This window comes from Cuculus canorus, chromosome 23 (assembly GCF_017976375.1).
Source record: "Cuculus canorus isolate bCucCan1 chromosome 23, bCucCan1.pri, whole genome shotgun sequence".
NCBI lineage: Eukaryota > Metazoa > Chordata > Aves > Cuculiformes > Cuculidae > Cuculus > Cuculus canorus.
In genome coordinates this window covers 6,787,895-6,802,436 of record NC_071423.1, presented here as the reverse complement: position 1 = coordinate 6,802,436, position 14,542 = coordinate 6,787,895, and the positions used below count along the sequence as shown (strand labels likewise).

General features: G+C 50.5%; 1 protein-coding gene across 5 annotated transcripts in view; it reads left to right on the top strand.

Moving 5' to 3' along the window:
• The window catches only part of NECTIN1 (nectin cell adhesion molecule 1), a 112,536-nt gene that overhangs the window by 39,754 nt on the left and 58,240 nt on the right, over positions 1 to 14,542 (top strand). For all 5 annotated transcript variants that reach the window (XR_008453395.1, XM_054086877.1, XM_054086878.1 and 2 more), the window contains exons 2-3: positions 13,188 to 13,538; positions 14,185 to 14,487. Coding sequence is in view for 4 of the 5 variants with exons in the window: in XM_054086877.1 (XP_053942852.1) it covers positions 13,188 to 13,538; positions 14,185 to 14,487 (654 nt within the window). In the remaining variant the exon portion in view is untranslated. The remainder of the gene's footprint in view (positions 1 to 13,187; positions 13,539 to 14,184; positions 14,488 to 14,542) is intronic.

Genomic DNA, 14,542 nt, shown 5'->3' with positions numbered 1-14,542 from the left:
CAGGCTGAGAGAGTTGAGGTTGTTCAGCCTGGAGAAGAGAAGGCTCCAGGGAGACCTGAAAGTAGCTTCCAGCACTGAAAGGGGCTCCAGGAAAGCTGGGGAAGGGCTCTTGATCAGGGAGGGCAGGGAGAGGATGATTTTTAAGCTGAAAGAGGGGAGGTTGAGATGAGATCTTAGGCAGAACTGTTTTGCTGTGAGCGTGGGGAGGCCCTGGCCCAGGGTGCCCAGAGCAGTGGTGGCTGCCCCATCCCTGGAGGGGTTCCAGGCCAGGTTGGATGGGGCTCGGAGCCCCTGATCCAGTGGGAGGTGTCCCTGCCCATGGCAGGGGGTTGGAACTGGATGGACTTTAAGGTCTCTTCTGACTCAAACTATTCCTTGATTCTGTGATTCCAAGAAGGAAACAGGGGCCCCAGTACTGATGCAGTTTCAGCTAAGGTTAGTGGTACAGCTATGAATGTGAGTTAAATGTGTCAAATAAGGCAAACTGAACTATTTCACCCTTGGTGTCTGTGTCTAGTTTCTCCAGCATGAGGCTGGAGATGGAATGTTGAGACTCGGCTTACTGCATCCTGTCAACTGGTAATAGATCTTTATAGGGAACTGATTGCTTTTTGGTTCTGTCTTGTCTTTCCTCGATCTAGACTTCGGGAACACTTAGGTTTAGAGCAAATATGTGATGCATGCCTGCCATAGAGATTCAAGCCATGTAGCTATCTGCAGCTCCTATCACAGTTGATATGCTGTTTGACAGCCTTCCTGCTTAGGCATTTCCAGAATGGGGAAAAAAGGGAAACATGCTGAGAGAAGCCCTCAAACCCAGCCCAACCAGCAGCAATCCAGGGTAGATGCTTGCTGATGCATCCATCAAACACTGGGTGTTACACAGCTGAAATGCTTCCCAGGATGTGTGTGAAGGGACATCTTTGGGCATGGAAGTCCCCGTGAGTCACTCAGCACAGTGTGTCATTCCACCTCCCGAGTAAAATTTGTCATTGAATTCCCCGTAATATTATATCACAACCCAGCTTCTCTTTGGGGCTACCAGCAACACAAAGCTGCCTTGTCTGAGGAGGGAATGATAAGGCACAGATAAGCTGTAGTTTCTCTTCATGGAAGTTTGCTTGCCTCCCCAATTCATCACTAAATACATAAAACTCCTAAGTCTAAGTTCCCAGTTCCCCCTGTTTGCCCCAGCAGAAAGAGCCAATCTTGCTCCCATTGAAGGGTGTCCAAAGGGAAATAGGTTGTGGTCCCTATTCTGTAAATTCCTCTCTGTAGCAGTCCCTGTGAGCTCCTGCTCCTCCTGCCTTGCTCTCTGCTCTGGACTAAACACTGTCCTTACAGAGCTGTGAGCCCTCGCTGACTGCCCTCACCGTTCGGGGCAGATAAGAGTGGATATAACCATGTTGATCTCCCGTACCATCCTCAGAAAAGCAAAGACAGATGAGGCAGGGAGCAGGACCCGCTGTGGGAGGGCTCGTCACTGGGCTCTGACCCTCACTTCGTGCCTTCCTCCCCCTCAGATGCTCCTGATGGGGGCCAGGCTGCCTTTGATGGGTGGTCTTGTGCCTTGTTTACAGTCCTGAGCCTTACAAGCTCAGCAGGCTCCTCTAAGCCCCCACCTGTGCGGCCGTTTTTGAGGCTCAGCAGTCATTCCCAGACAGTCTGGATGGAGGCTGTGAGCTTAATAGATATGAGAGCTGCATCTCCATCCAGCATGGGGTTGATCTCCCTGCCCTCCACTCAACCTCACCACCAGCTTCTGGGAGGTCTGGAGGCAAAGGGCTCCCCATACACCCAAATCTGCCCCATTCGGGTCTCTCTCCTCACTGAGGTGGCATTGCTGCTGAGCTGTGCCAGGTCTAAACCTGAGCTGGAAGGATCACAGCAGCCAGTGATGTGGCAGGCAAGAGAAGTGAGGCCAACCTGAAGTGAGCGTCAGCTCTTCAGGACAGGAAAGCTGGGGAGGGGCTCTTGATCAAGGAGTGCAGGGATAGGATGAGGGGGAGTGGTTTTCAATTGAAAAGGGGGAGATTGAGATGAGATTTTTAGGAAGAAATATTTTCCTGTGAAGGTGGGGAAGCGCTGGCGTGGGTTGCTCAGAAAAGCCATGGCTGCTCCATCCATGGAGATGTTCCAGGCCAGGTTGGATGGGTCTTGGAGCCCCTGATCCAGTGGGAGGTGTCCCTGCCCATGGCAGGGGGTGGAACTGGATGGGCTTTGAGGTCCTTTCTGACCCAAACCATTCTATGATTCTAGGACAGTGGGAATTGGAATTGTGGAGCTTGCTTTGCTCAGAGATTGAGTGGGACATTCACCATCAACCTCAACATCTCTCATAATTTCTGGCATGTTCTTAACACATGTCATAGATTTGGTTGCAGCCAGTTTGTTCACTGTCCAGAAAAACACGAGACACATTTTGGGCACCTGTAGTCTTGCTGTGGATGTGGATAAGGCTTAGGTTTGTTTCCAGGCTCTGCCAACAGAAAAAGTTTTCCACTTCATCTCCCTATGCCTCGGTTTCCTCAGCTATAAAAATGAGGGTGACCTTTTCCATTTGCATTGAGTGGTGGGTGGGGCTGCAAGTCCTCACCACAAATGCCTCCATACCTGCTTCCTTGGGTGAGAATTGTCCCCATAATATGCAGATCTCTACATCTAAACCAAAGCTTTAAAGTGAGATTGCCGGTGATTGCCTGGGTGGCCTTGGGCACATCTCTTTGTCATTCAGCACCTCTGATTTCCCCATCCCTGAAAGCAGGGGTAATAATACTTTCCTCTCTCTTAGGTGTTGGAGGATTAATTAGTTACTGTTTGAAAAGGTTTTTGAAGCAGCCTTCCATAGATATGCAGACTTACCTGTACAGCTGGGGCCCAGGTAGGACTGAAGCTGTGGTGTCTGTCACTCTGCGCCGTTGAGATCATAAATCCAAGAAGAGGTGAAATTTGTGAAATGAGTTCCCTGCGCAGAGACTTAAGGAAGCTGAGCAGCAGCAGGCTGGGAACCAGGCAGGGCGCTGAGGTTTCGTTTATATGTACACACTGTTCTTTACAGCCTGTGGTTCACGAGCAGGAATCCTGCAACAACCCATTTCAGCTTCAACCGATCCCTTTCGGACATGGCTTAGCAGGCACGGTGGTGTTGGGCTGACGGTTGGACTGGGTGATTTTAGAGGTCTTTTCCAGCCTTAATGATTCTATCATAGAACGTTTGGGGTTGGAAAGGACCTCAAAGCCCATCCAGTCCTACCCCTGCCATGGGCAGGGACACCTCCCACTGGATCAGGGGCTCCAAGCCTCATCCAACCTGGCCTGGAACCCCTCCAGGGATGGGGCAGCCACCACTGCTCTGGGCACCCTGGGCCAGGGCCTTCCTACCCTCACAGCAAAACAGTTCTTCCTAAGATCTCCTCTCAATCTCCCCTCTTTCAGCTGAAAAACCTTCCCCCTCATCCTGTCCCTTCACTCTCTGATAAAGAGCTTCTCCCCGGCTTTCCTTTAGGCCCCCTTTCAATGATTGTATGAGCCCAAAGATGGGAGGTATGAGTCTCTTCTACTTTCCTGCAGCCATATCTCTATGGCAAGATAAAAGACATGATGAAGGACATCACAGGCAGCAGACGGTGAAGGAAATCTGCCCATTGCATCTGTTGGGTGCCGTGTTTGCATTCATATTGTTTGCAAAGATTTTTCCTAGTTGTCAACTCTGACATGTCATGAACATATATCACATTTTTCAGGTCACAAAAAAGATTTGTTTCTGCCTTTTAACAAATTATAGTAAAGCAGAGCATGGCATCCCCGCTTGCAATAGGAGAAGAGGTTTCTCTTTAATTTAAGGAGATGGTGAAATACCAGCCATGCGTTACATAGCAAAGGGATAATGGGAGGAAAGACAAGAGGAAAGCAAGACCGCATTCAGAAAGCTGTGACTGGTTAACATGCATTTAAACTGTAGGGAAGTAGGAGTTCTGGTATGTTCCACAAAAACTGGAGGCCTGGCCAATGCCAGCATGGTTTGGCATGAGTGTATTTTTCACCATGTCTTGGATAGAAGACCAGAGGGTTTGTATCCTTTGGTAATTTCCCATGACCTGTCATCTACCCCTCTGATAAAAGAGGCTCAAATTGAGCCAGGGCAGAGAGGATGAGGGGGCAGTCAAATGAGGGCTGCCAGTTATTAACCCTGGCGCTGAAGTCACGCCTGAGTCAGCAGAGTTTCGGCTTTGTCGCATTCCCATTGTGGAGGCGAGTGAATCATCACTGGCTGAGCCCTGAGAGCTCCCCAGTTTCCTGCTCCCGCTCTGAGCCCAGGGAGGGAAGGAAGGATCTGATGGTCTCTATTTCTGTGCCACCAAGTTTATTTTGGTTTTTATTGAATCTCTTCAGTCTCAAGTTCCTTCATTTCGGAAATGAGACTCTATGGGTTACTATCTTGATCCCCTCTTCACAGCTCTTCATTAAATTCCTCCTCCTTAGCACCTGGAGAGCTCAAATAGTGAGAATATTTAGCCCTGGACTGGGGCTTCTTGAACAACATCTAAAGCAATGCACAAGTCCAAGAAAGAGGCAAGGCAAGAAAGTACTCCTGTACATCTGGGGCCTCAGCCCATCAAGATAAGGTCTTGGGACAGTCTCAGCTTAATTAACTTCCCCCTGCTCTCTGCTTCAGCTTCTTTCCCCTCCTCCACACTTGATTTTCCTGCTGTACTGTTCTTTTCTGCCCTCGCTTCCCCACCCAACCAGCAAATAAGCATTGGCTCTGAATGTGGTCCTCTTTCTCAGGCTTCCCTCGTGTTTATAGGTTGGTAAGCAGGAAGACCCTGGCCTTTTCCTTCCTGGCAGGCAATGAGATGACTCTTGAGAGAAGGGTCCTTGATCTGTTGTTCTTTGTCCACCCTTGGCTTTGCCTGGCCACCTGCCTTCTTTTCCTAGTGCAGAATTGTGATCCTGGATGTATTCGCTGGTGCCCTCCAGAGGAACTAGTGGCTAGGGATGGGAAGAAGCAAGTGAGTGCTCTGGGGTGTGGTGATGAAGTTGGAGAGATACAAGAGGGGTGGGAAAATTTGTAAGGAGGGAAGGCAAATCAAAGGAGCAAGAGCAGGTTGAGAGGCAATCCTCTCCAGGCTTGTGGAGACAGGTAGCAGCCTGCAGCTCCCTGAAAGAAGTAATGAGGTGGGTGCTGGTCTCTTCTCCAAAGTGACAAGTGATAGGACAAGACAAATGGCTTCAAGTTGCACCAGGGAAGGTTTAGATTGGATATCAGGAAAAAAAAAGATCTTTGCTGAAAGAGTGGTGAAGCCCTGGCAGAGGCTGCCCAGGGCAGTGGTGGAGTCTCCATCTCTGGAGGGGTTCAAAAAAAGTGTAGATGTGGCACTTTGGACCACGGTTTAGTAGGCACGGTGAGGTTGGTCTCATGGTTGGACTGGATGATCTTTGAGGTCTTTTCCAACTGTAATGATTCCATGTGACTTAGCTGTAATAAGTTGCACAAGGCCACAGGGGAAAGGAGATGAGAGTCTTCTGAAGCCAAGCACTTGGCGGGTATGAGTACACCCAGTGGGAAAAGAGCTGAGGAAGGAGCTGGAGTAAAGTCCAGTCTGAAAGGCCTGGAGGGACGGGCTGCATCGATGGGAAAGTGGGCCAAGTCCTGAGCACAGGTGCACATCAGGTGGAGGCAAGGGGCAGTCTGGTTTGCAGCTCAGGTGTGTGGGAACTGGCAGCTCCTGCCGAAGGATTAGCTGACATGCTTGCGGGGCGTGACGGGCAACGGGAGCGGGCTGCTCCGCGGTGACTGAGGAGCCTTTGTGCTTTGTTGCTGAGCATGGGATTTCATGGCTTTATTGCAAGAAGGCCTTTCCCAGTGCTGTGTCAGCTCTTTCAGCTGGAGCCCTGCTCTGCCAGCCCTCCTGCTTTTGCCATGGGCACGTTCCCCTCCCCTTGACTTGGGGGGTGAAGCAAAGCAGCTGTGTGAAAGCCAGGAAAGGTAGAGCGAAAAGTGAAAGCTGAAAACAAAGGCAGGCATGGTTACTTCCTTCCCACTCATCTGGTTTGCAGCCCTTTTCCTAGAGAACTAGAAGGCTGGCCATAACTAAGGGCATTTGGAAGGCTGGAGCATGCACAGCCAGAACTGGTGGTCTAGGATGGTGTTCATCTCTGCTTTTCCCTCTCTGTTGGATATGTAGCTGATCTTCCTCTGGCATCTGCTTTTCTTTCACCTTTTGCCTTCCAGCACCGAAAGGGGCTCCAGGAAAGCTGGAGAGGGGCTCTGGATCAGGGAAGGCAGGGATAGGACGAGAGGGGATGGTTTACAGCTGAAAGAGGAGAGAGTGAGATGAGGTTTTAGGGAGAAATGTTTTGCTGTGAGGGTGGGGAGGCCCTGGCCCAGGGTGCCCAGAGCAGTGGTGGCTGCCCCATCCCTGGAGGGGTTCCAGGCCAGGTTGGATGGGGTTTGGAGCCCCTGATCCAGTGAGAGGTGCTGGAACCTAGGCAGGGGAGTTGGAAATGGATGATCTTTAAGGTCCCTTCCAACCCAAGCCATTCCATGATTTTATGATTCTGTGATCTATTTCTATGAAGGACAAACATGGGCTTGGTCTTGTTTACGGCCTTTGTGTGAGCTGCAGTGGCAGCTCAATGAATAGACATCCCAAACCTTAACGAAGAACAAGCAGAGCATCAATGGATCAGGCCCTTTGGGAAAGATCTTTCATTCAAGTGGATCCTGAGGCTGCTTTGTGCTCTGATTTCTGAAGGGGAAATACTGCATAGGCAAGAGAAGGCAACCCTGCTTTATCCCAAAGGCATCTCCACTGTCCCATGGCAGCAGACAGCTGATAGAGACCTCACTCAATACAAGCCATTGAGTGGTCAACAGATAGTACCATCTCTGCTGTCTGCTGCTCCTGGGTCTGAACCAGCTATAATCTTGCCACGTCTCTTCCTCTCTCGCCTTCTTTTTAAGGCCCCCTCCCCTTGTGTTGGAAGCTCAGTCTTCCTCTTCTAATCCCTTTGGTGTTCGAGCTCCACACTTCAGTGGGGCAGAACTGAATCAGAGCATGACAGAGAGGCCTCCGGTGAAAGTCTGCTGCTGCAGGAGGTGCGTGGTGGTGAGTCACCGGAGGCCACTCCTGCGTTGCAGCGGGCTCGCAGCCACTGACTAAGCGGGGTGAGGCAGGTGCTGTGCTCTTCTTGGAGGGGTACTGAGCAGAGTACTGATTTGAACGCCTGGCCGTCAGTACAAAGTCTCTCTGGAAAGAGGCAAAGTGTTAACCCCAATGTCTTGGCCAAGCGCCAGCTCAGACCTTTGGTTCTTGCCACCTGAAATTGTCCTGCTGTGATGTAGAATCATAGAATCATAGGATAGTTTGGGTTGGAAGGGACCTTAAAGACCATCCAGTTTCAACCCCCCTCCGATGGGCAGTTACACATCCCACTACATCAGGCTGCCCAAGGCTCCATCCAGCCTGGTTTTGAACACCCCGAGTTCAAGGATTGAACTTGAAAGGTGATTTAGGAACATCTTCTTTCCCATTTCTCACCCTGCCTAACACACCTGTGGCGTCCCTTTGGGCTCCTGGAGGCTGGTTGTGTTCTGCCTCACAAGGGTTGCATTTTACACCTTGATTGCCACTTAAAAATAGGGAAGATGTGAAAGATGAATTCAGAGATACCAGGGGAAAAAGTGCCACCAGCTGGAAAGTTTTGAGCTCCTATTCCATCCCATTTTTCCCGTCATGTAAAGTTCTTGGAGATCTGTTCTGGAAGGTCTGTGAGGCATGTGAGACCATGTACAGGACAGCATTACCCATAGTCAAGGTACAGTGCAAGGGGCTGTCTCCAGTGAGGTGCTTTGTGTAGGATCATCCGTAGGTTGAAGTGTGGTGCAGTGCTTTGTCCTTTTGTAAAGTGTGACCTTCTCCACATCCCCTTCAGTTTAGTTCTAAGTGATGCAAAGACTATTAGGACTGATCCGTCTGACATTTGCATCATCCATGATATTGCCACACCAAAGGTGGCTCATCATGCTTCTGTGAAGGGCTGTTTCAGTGCCCTTGGGGTGAGATGAGTATCAGGGAGCAGAAAGGAGAGAAGTTGGTGAGAGGCTCAGCAGAGGTAGGGTTGTGCAAAGTGGCATGGAGTTCACATGGTTCTCAACAAAGAGGCATTGATTGGAAGCTTGCTGTTGGGACAGAGCTCACTAGTGCCTGGAGATCATTTCCAAAGCTTTCTTGGGGAGCAGGAACCAGATTTGCAAGTGTGGGAGTCTCAATGGAACATCATCTCTTGAGCTTTTAGGAGAGAGGCTTTGCAGGCTGAAGAACCACCAGCTGCTGCTTGGTGTGTTCCGTCCCCAGTGGCCCTCACACCCAGGGAGTCCAGACCTTCCTTCCCAGCCCTCTCTCTGCCTCAGGGTACTGTGAGTTCTGCACAGCCCTCAAGGCCTTGCATGACCCAGAAAAATCTGCGTTTGGGATCGTGGGGAAAAGCATCAGCATAAACCACTTCAGAGGCCAAAGTGGAGGAGCAGGATCTCAGAGGGTTCTGTTAATGAGGTCTTGGCATTAACATGTCTTTGGCACCCAGCTGGGCCATTTTTATTGCTTTTGGTCCTCAACAAAAAACAACACCAAAAAACTTAAAGAGCAAAATGCAACTCAGCAAGCTCCAACCCATACAGCTGATCCCTCCTCGTGTGCTGGCTGCCCCTTGGGAGGTGTCGGAGTGGTTTGGTGGGTACTGGGAGATCTGGCAGAGGAACTGCACATGGCAGGGTATAGCTCAAGCCTTTTCTCTGCTGTCCCGACCACACACATCATTCAGCAAAGCAAAAGGCAGGCAAAGCCCAGCACTGCACGTGCACGCACACATCCTGCTTAATGCGTTCAAGCCTCTCCAGAGGCTGATTAGTGATTTTGTTTTCTCCTCCTCTCCCAGCCTTGCACACTCATTGCCATCAATTATCTATGCATTTGCCCTGATGAATTATTGAGTATCTAACGGGGTGAGGGAAGACCCGCCATCCCAGCTCAGCCACCTCGCAAATAAATGCTCCCCAGAGCGTGACAGTGGCGAGTTTGCCCTCTGGCATCTGATTTAGGATGGGGAGCATGGGAAGCTGATCCAGCAACTTGCAACAGCCCTTTTACATCTCCTGTTCCCCTTCTTCATCGTTCAGTTGAGGGGTGGGTGCTATCACCAGGGAGAAGAGCAATGGGTGTATTATTTCTCTGATGAGAGTCTTGGAGGAGTGGAACATAAAGAGTTTATCCTGTCTTGCAAAAGAGCCATGAGTTATTCAGTCACCTGGAAAGGAAACACAATTTCCGCACAGTGTTTGGGTTTTTTTAGGGCATTTTTTGTTTGTTTTGTTTTGTTTTGTTCTGCTGGGTTTTTTTTCCCCTTTTCCCCTGAAGCCTCTAGAAAGTTTGGGATGTGTTTTTCTTAAGCTGCTACATGTAGGGACCTGAATCCCAGCATTGGCAGCGTTGTGTTGTTGGCAAGCAGTCCTCAAACTGGCACCGGCTTCTTCCTTAGCTGAAAGTCTGGCTCCTTATACCTGGGCAGAGGAGGGTTCTGCAAGACCTGGGGTCTGGCTCAGAGTCAGGTTTGTCAGAGCCTGCTTTATCTCCAGTTTGTGTCCAAGTACAGTCTGCTCTGATGCATGGATCCCATGGCAAGGGTAGAAGGGGAGGATGGAACTGTTTGCTGCCATGCAGGTCAAGAGAAGTGACTTGGGTTTTATTAAATAAAGGTGAGAGGAAATGGCCTCAAGTTGCACCAGGGGAGGTTTAGATTGGGTATTAGGAAAAATTTTTTTACTGAAAGAGTGGTGAAGCCCTGGCAGAGGCTGCCCAGGGGAGTGGTGGAGTCTCCATCCCCGGAGGGGTTCAAAAAAAGTGTAGATGTGGCACTTTGGGACATGGCTTACTAGACATGGTGGCATTGGGCTGACGATTGGACTGGGTGATCGTAGAGGTCTTTTCCGGCCTCAATGATTCAATAATTTTAGAAGGGTCATTCATGAATTTGCAGAGAAATCATGGAATAAAGAAAGGGCTAAGTAATGATGAAGTGAGGGATCGGATTGCCCAGATTTGAACAGGTTGATTGAACAGGCTGCCCAGAGCAGTGGTGGCTGCCCCATCTCTGGAGGGGTTCCAGGCCAGGTTGGATGGGGCTTGGAGCCCCTGATCCAGTGGGAGGTGTCCCTGCCCACAGCAGGGGAGGTGGAACTGGAGAGGCTTTAAGTTCCCTTCCAACCCAAACCATTCTATGATTGATCTCTTGAAATATATATCGCATTCTCTGCCAGGCTGGCTGACAATATATTCAAGGGGCACACCTTAGGTTCCCATCCTCGGGCAGTGGTGGCCTTCAGCATGGCATAGCCTCCTGAGTGCCGTGCTCCCCATCTATACTTCTTGCTAGGGACACACCGGGCTGCCTGGGTGATTCCAAGGAGAAGCTGGTGGCTTTCCGTCCTCTCCTTGCTGGGGTCCGGCGCATCGCTTGCTTTTCTGGCACTGCGAGGATGCGCTGGGCCACGACTTCCTGCTGTCGTGAACAGGGCCTCTTTTATTGGGATGTGGAAAGCCTGGTTCAAAGGGAGCTGCTGGGGGGTCGGGGAGTTTGGAAGCACAGCCAGCTGTGCCATCGCCCCAGCCCCAGGCGGGCTCTGCTCGGGGGCATGGGCTCCACATGAAAGAGGTGGGGACCGGTGCTGATGAATCCGCTCTGCTCCAGCCTTGGGAGAAAGAGGGAGTGCTGAGCACACCTACAGCCGTGAGATGGGCGTCAGGTTGTTCCCAGAGCCTTTGCTACGTGATTGCTTTTGCTCTCCGGCAAGCTCCCACACGCTTGCGAGGCTCTAAAGACTTTAGAGCCAGGCTTCTTGGCAAAGCTGCTGCACACCTCCACAGGTGCGGGCAGTTCTGCAAGAGGCTCTCTCACCTCCGCGGTAGAAGGAGCAACATATGCTGCAAAGCACATTGGAGACATCTCCCCCCCTCCCCATCCACCCGTTCCTTCCTTAAATCCTGGCACAGTTTTATCCAAACCCAGCCCTGCTCCCGTCCATCAGGGAGGCACTTGTGGGTGATGGGCTCCCACAGGGCACAAGGGCAGACTCATGTCAGAAAAGCGTTTTGTGTGTCATGTTGGTGTTGTGTTGAGGGTTGGACTTGATGATCTTTGAGGTCTTTTCAAACCTTGATGATTCTGTAAGTGTTCAATGCCTGGACATCCTTCTCCAGTAGGCTGGTGCTTCTAGTTGGCATGGAGAAACATCATCCAGCTGTGACTTTATCAGAGCAGGAACATCACTTCCTTCTGGTTTCTGGAGGGACACGTATGGCAAAAATAGGTGGGCTACACTGGGGAGGGGATCGCGCAGCCTTGCCAGCCTCTAAGGACTCAATGGCTTCATGCATGCAGGCACATGAGGGCACCAGTGCTTTGCTGTGGCTGTAAGCAGCGCTGAAAAACATTCCTCAGCACTCAGCCGCAATGCTAGGGTGTGGGGCAAAGCAGCGCTTGACTCAGGGAGGGGGGCAAGTTCACACAAAGCTCTAGAGACCGAGTTTCGGTCTTAATTGCTGATGACTGTGGTCAGCTGATGGCGTCTCCTGGCCAGGCTGGATTGTTGAGGCTTGTCCTCAGGGTCACAGGCTTGGCGCAAAGGGGAAAACAGGGGAGAAAGAAGAGCCTTAGATGAGATGTGGGAACTGAGATGAGACTGAGGACAGCAAGTGTGGAGCAAGAGGGCAGCGCGGGAGCGTGCCGAGAGAATGGTCAAGGCGGTGTTTGTAGGCAAGAAGATCTTTGTGTGTTTGCACTTGTGTGTGTGTGGAACTGCAGGGAGAAGACCGCTCTTGTGTCAAAGTCACAGTGCACGTCTGCCAGGGGTCTGTGGGGGCTAAGACTGAGGAATTCATTTCGCCTTGCATGGGGAGCCCGTTCGTCCCCTGGAAGGGTGGGGCAGGGGTGACATTCTGGAAGTGCTCTGCCCCCTCATTTGAAGGTGCAGGCCTGTTTCTCTTGCTGAGCAGTATTTCCTTTACCCAGCCTCTCTCTCTTTCATTAGCCTTTCAAGTTTCTCACTCTTTGTACATCTTTCTTTTTTTATTACCCCTTTTTTTCCTTTGCTTTCAGGCTCCCAGAATCCATCCGCTTTCAGATTCTGCCAGAAACAGTGAACAAAACCCGCTTTTCTTGTTCTTGCCACCTTGCTTCTCTATTGTATTTATCATATAAATACTGGCTGTATAATTACCAGAGCATTATCTCTAAAAATACAGATTAGAGAAAGACACAGTGGCAGACAAAGATGAATTTCAGGGTCAGTGTGGTGGGAGATATTTTTCTTCAGCTGTTAGGGGAGGAATCAATCGAGACAGAATAGCAGTCGTGAACACCAGCCACCACTTTTCCCAAGCACCTTTCATCTTTACTACGTAGAATCAAGATGGAAGGTTCCTAAATGCAGCCACTTCTGGGGTTAGAAAAGGCCGCAGAAGCAATCTAGATCACGCAGGAGGATCGTGCAAGGTGTATGGGCACTGCTGTAAATCTGTTCTTCCACGGGAACTGTTGCTGCTCTGGAATCGGGATTGAGTCTTTGCAGCTCGTTAAATTACTGACGCATTTCCAATAGTATTAGGTGGTTGTCTGGGGGTGTGTGTTGGCATATGTCAGGATACGCTCTAGTGATAAATATCAGGGTCTTCTCGTGCCTCCAGATACGCGTGGTCTGTGTATTTACAGTAACTGTCATCCAAAGTGAAGACAAAAGGAAAGGAAAGTATTGTTCATCCAGTTTGTTGTGCCTTTTGGCCCTAGGTTGGCTGCAGAGCACTAGGGCTGGTTGTAGTCAAGTGTGAACACCAGCTGTAGGAGGGGAAGTGTTTATGAGCAGGAACGAAGCTGCAGGTGGACACAAGTTGTTGCAGAAAGTGCTGAGTGCCTGTAGCCATAGACTGTTCGTGTATCAACTGTGCCAAGAAAAAGCAGATGGAATAAATAAAGGAGTTCATGGGCCTGATGTCCAAGAACCATTTTTTTTTTGCCCTTCCTCTGTCTAATAGAATCATGGAATCCCTAGGTTGGAAAAGACCTTTGAGATCATCAAGTCCAACCATACCCGTCCACTACATACTTCTTAACGTCCTTCCATTTTATTGCAGGGCTGCAAGCTCAGACTGTCTTAGTCAATGACACAGTCTCGGGGTTCATCGGGTCCGACGTGGTCCTGCACTGCAGCTTCACCAATCCGCTCCCGAATGTGAAGATCACACAGGTCACGTGGCAAAAAGCCACGAATGGCTCCAAGCAGAATGTGGCCATCTACAACCCTGCCATGGGGGTCTCCATCCTGTCTCCCTACAAAGAGCGGGTGACTTTCCGGAACCCTTCCTTCAAAGATGGAACCATCCAGCTATCTCGGCTAGAGCTGGAGGATGAGGGAGTTTACATCTGTGAGTTTGCTACCTTCCCAACTGGCAACCGGGAAAGTCAGCTGAACCTCACTGTGCTGGGTAAGATACTGGACAAACTTTGTAGCGTGAAACCATTGCCTCCAGTTCAACAGAAATGGAGGAACTTGAGACTCGTGTCCTGGGAACTCAGGGCAAAGCTGAATGTTGGGTGTAAATTGTACCCATGATGGTCTTTCACTGAGCTATGTCAGAAGCTCTTCCTCCTTTCAGGCCTCAGTTCCCCTATCTCTTAATGCAGGGGCAATATCAGTTGCTTATTCCCTCAGGGAGTGCTGAGTTTTATTGAGCTGGTGGCTGTCAAGTGAACAGAGAGAAAAGACAACGGAGAGGTCCTAAGGACCAGTCGAGCTTGTCCATGAAGTTCAGGGTTGTGACTGAATAGACCTTACCCAAGGTCCACATGATTCGTTGGCTCTCCAATTTCACTTCTCATTCTAACGTAGGACTGAAAACCCATGGCAGGAAGGGATTGATTTTCCATCGTGTATCTGTGCATCTAGGGCACCTCCACTCTTCTTTCCTCAGAGTAGGTTGCTGGCAATTTGCGGCAGCTCTGGCTTCAGCACAAAGTCTCTCACAGCCTCAGTGGTGCTAGATGTCTCTTGGGGTGTATTAGAGAGGGTAGCATTCCTTTTCTGACCATCTTTCTCCTCCTCTTCCTCCTCCTTTTTGCAATTCCTTGCAGCCAAGCCCACAAATCGGATGGAGGGCACCAAACGGCCGCTTATTGCTCAGTCTGGCAGGACAGAAAAGATCTTGGTAGCTACCTGCACCTCCTCTAATGGGAAGCCCCCCAGCACTGTCACCTGGGACACCAAGCTCAAAGGAGAAGCAGAGTTTCAGGAGATCCGGAATAGCAATGGCACCATCACAGTGATCAGCCGGTACCGCATAGTGCCGAGCCGAGAAGCCCACCGGCAGCAGCTCATGTGTGTGGTCAATTACCAGCTGGACCGCTTCACCGACAGCATGACCCTCAACGTTCAGTGTGAGTGAGCATGGGCAGGGCTGGAGACCCATGGTCAGTCCCAGGGGTGGGTGAC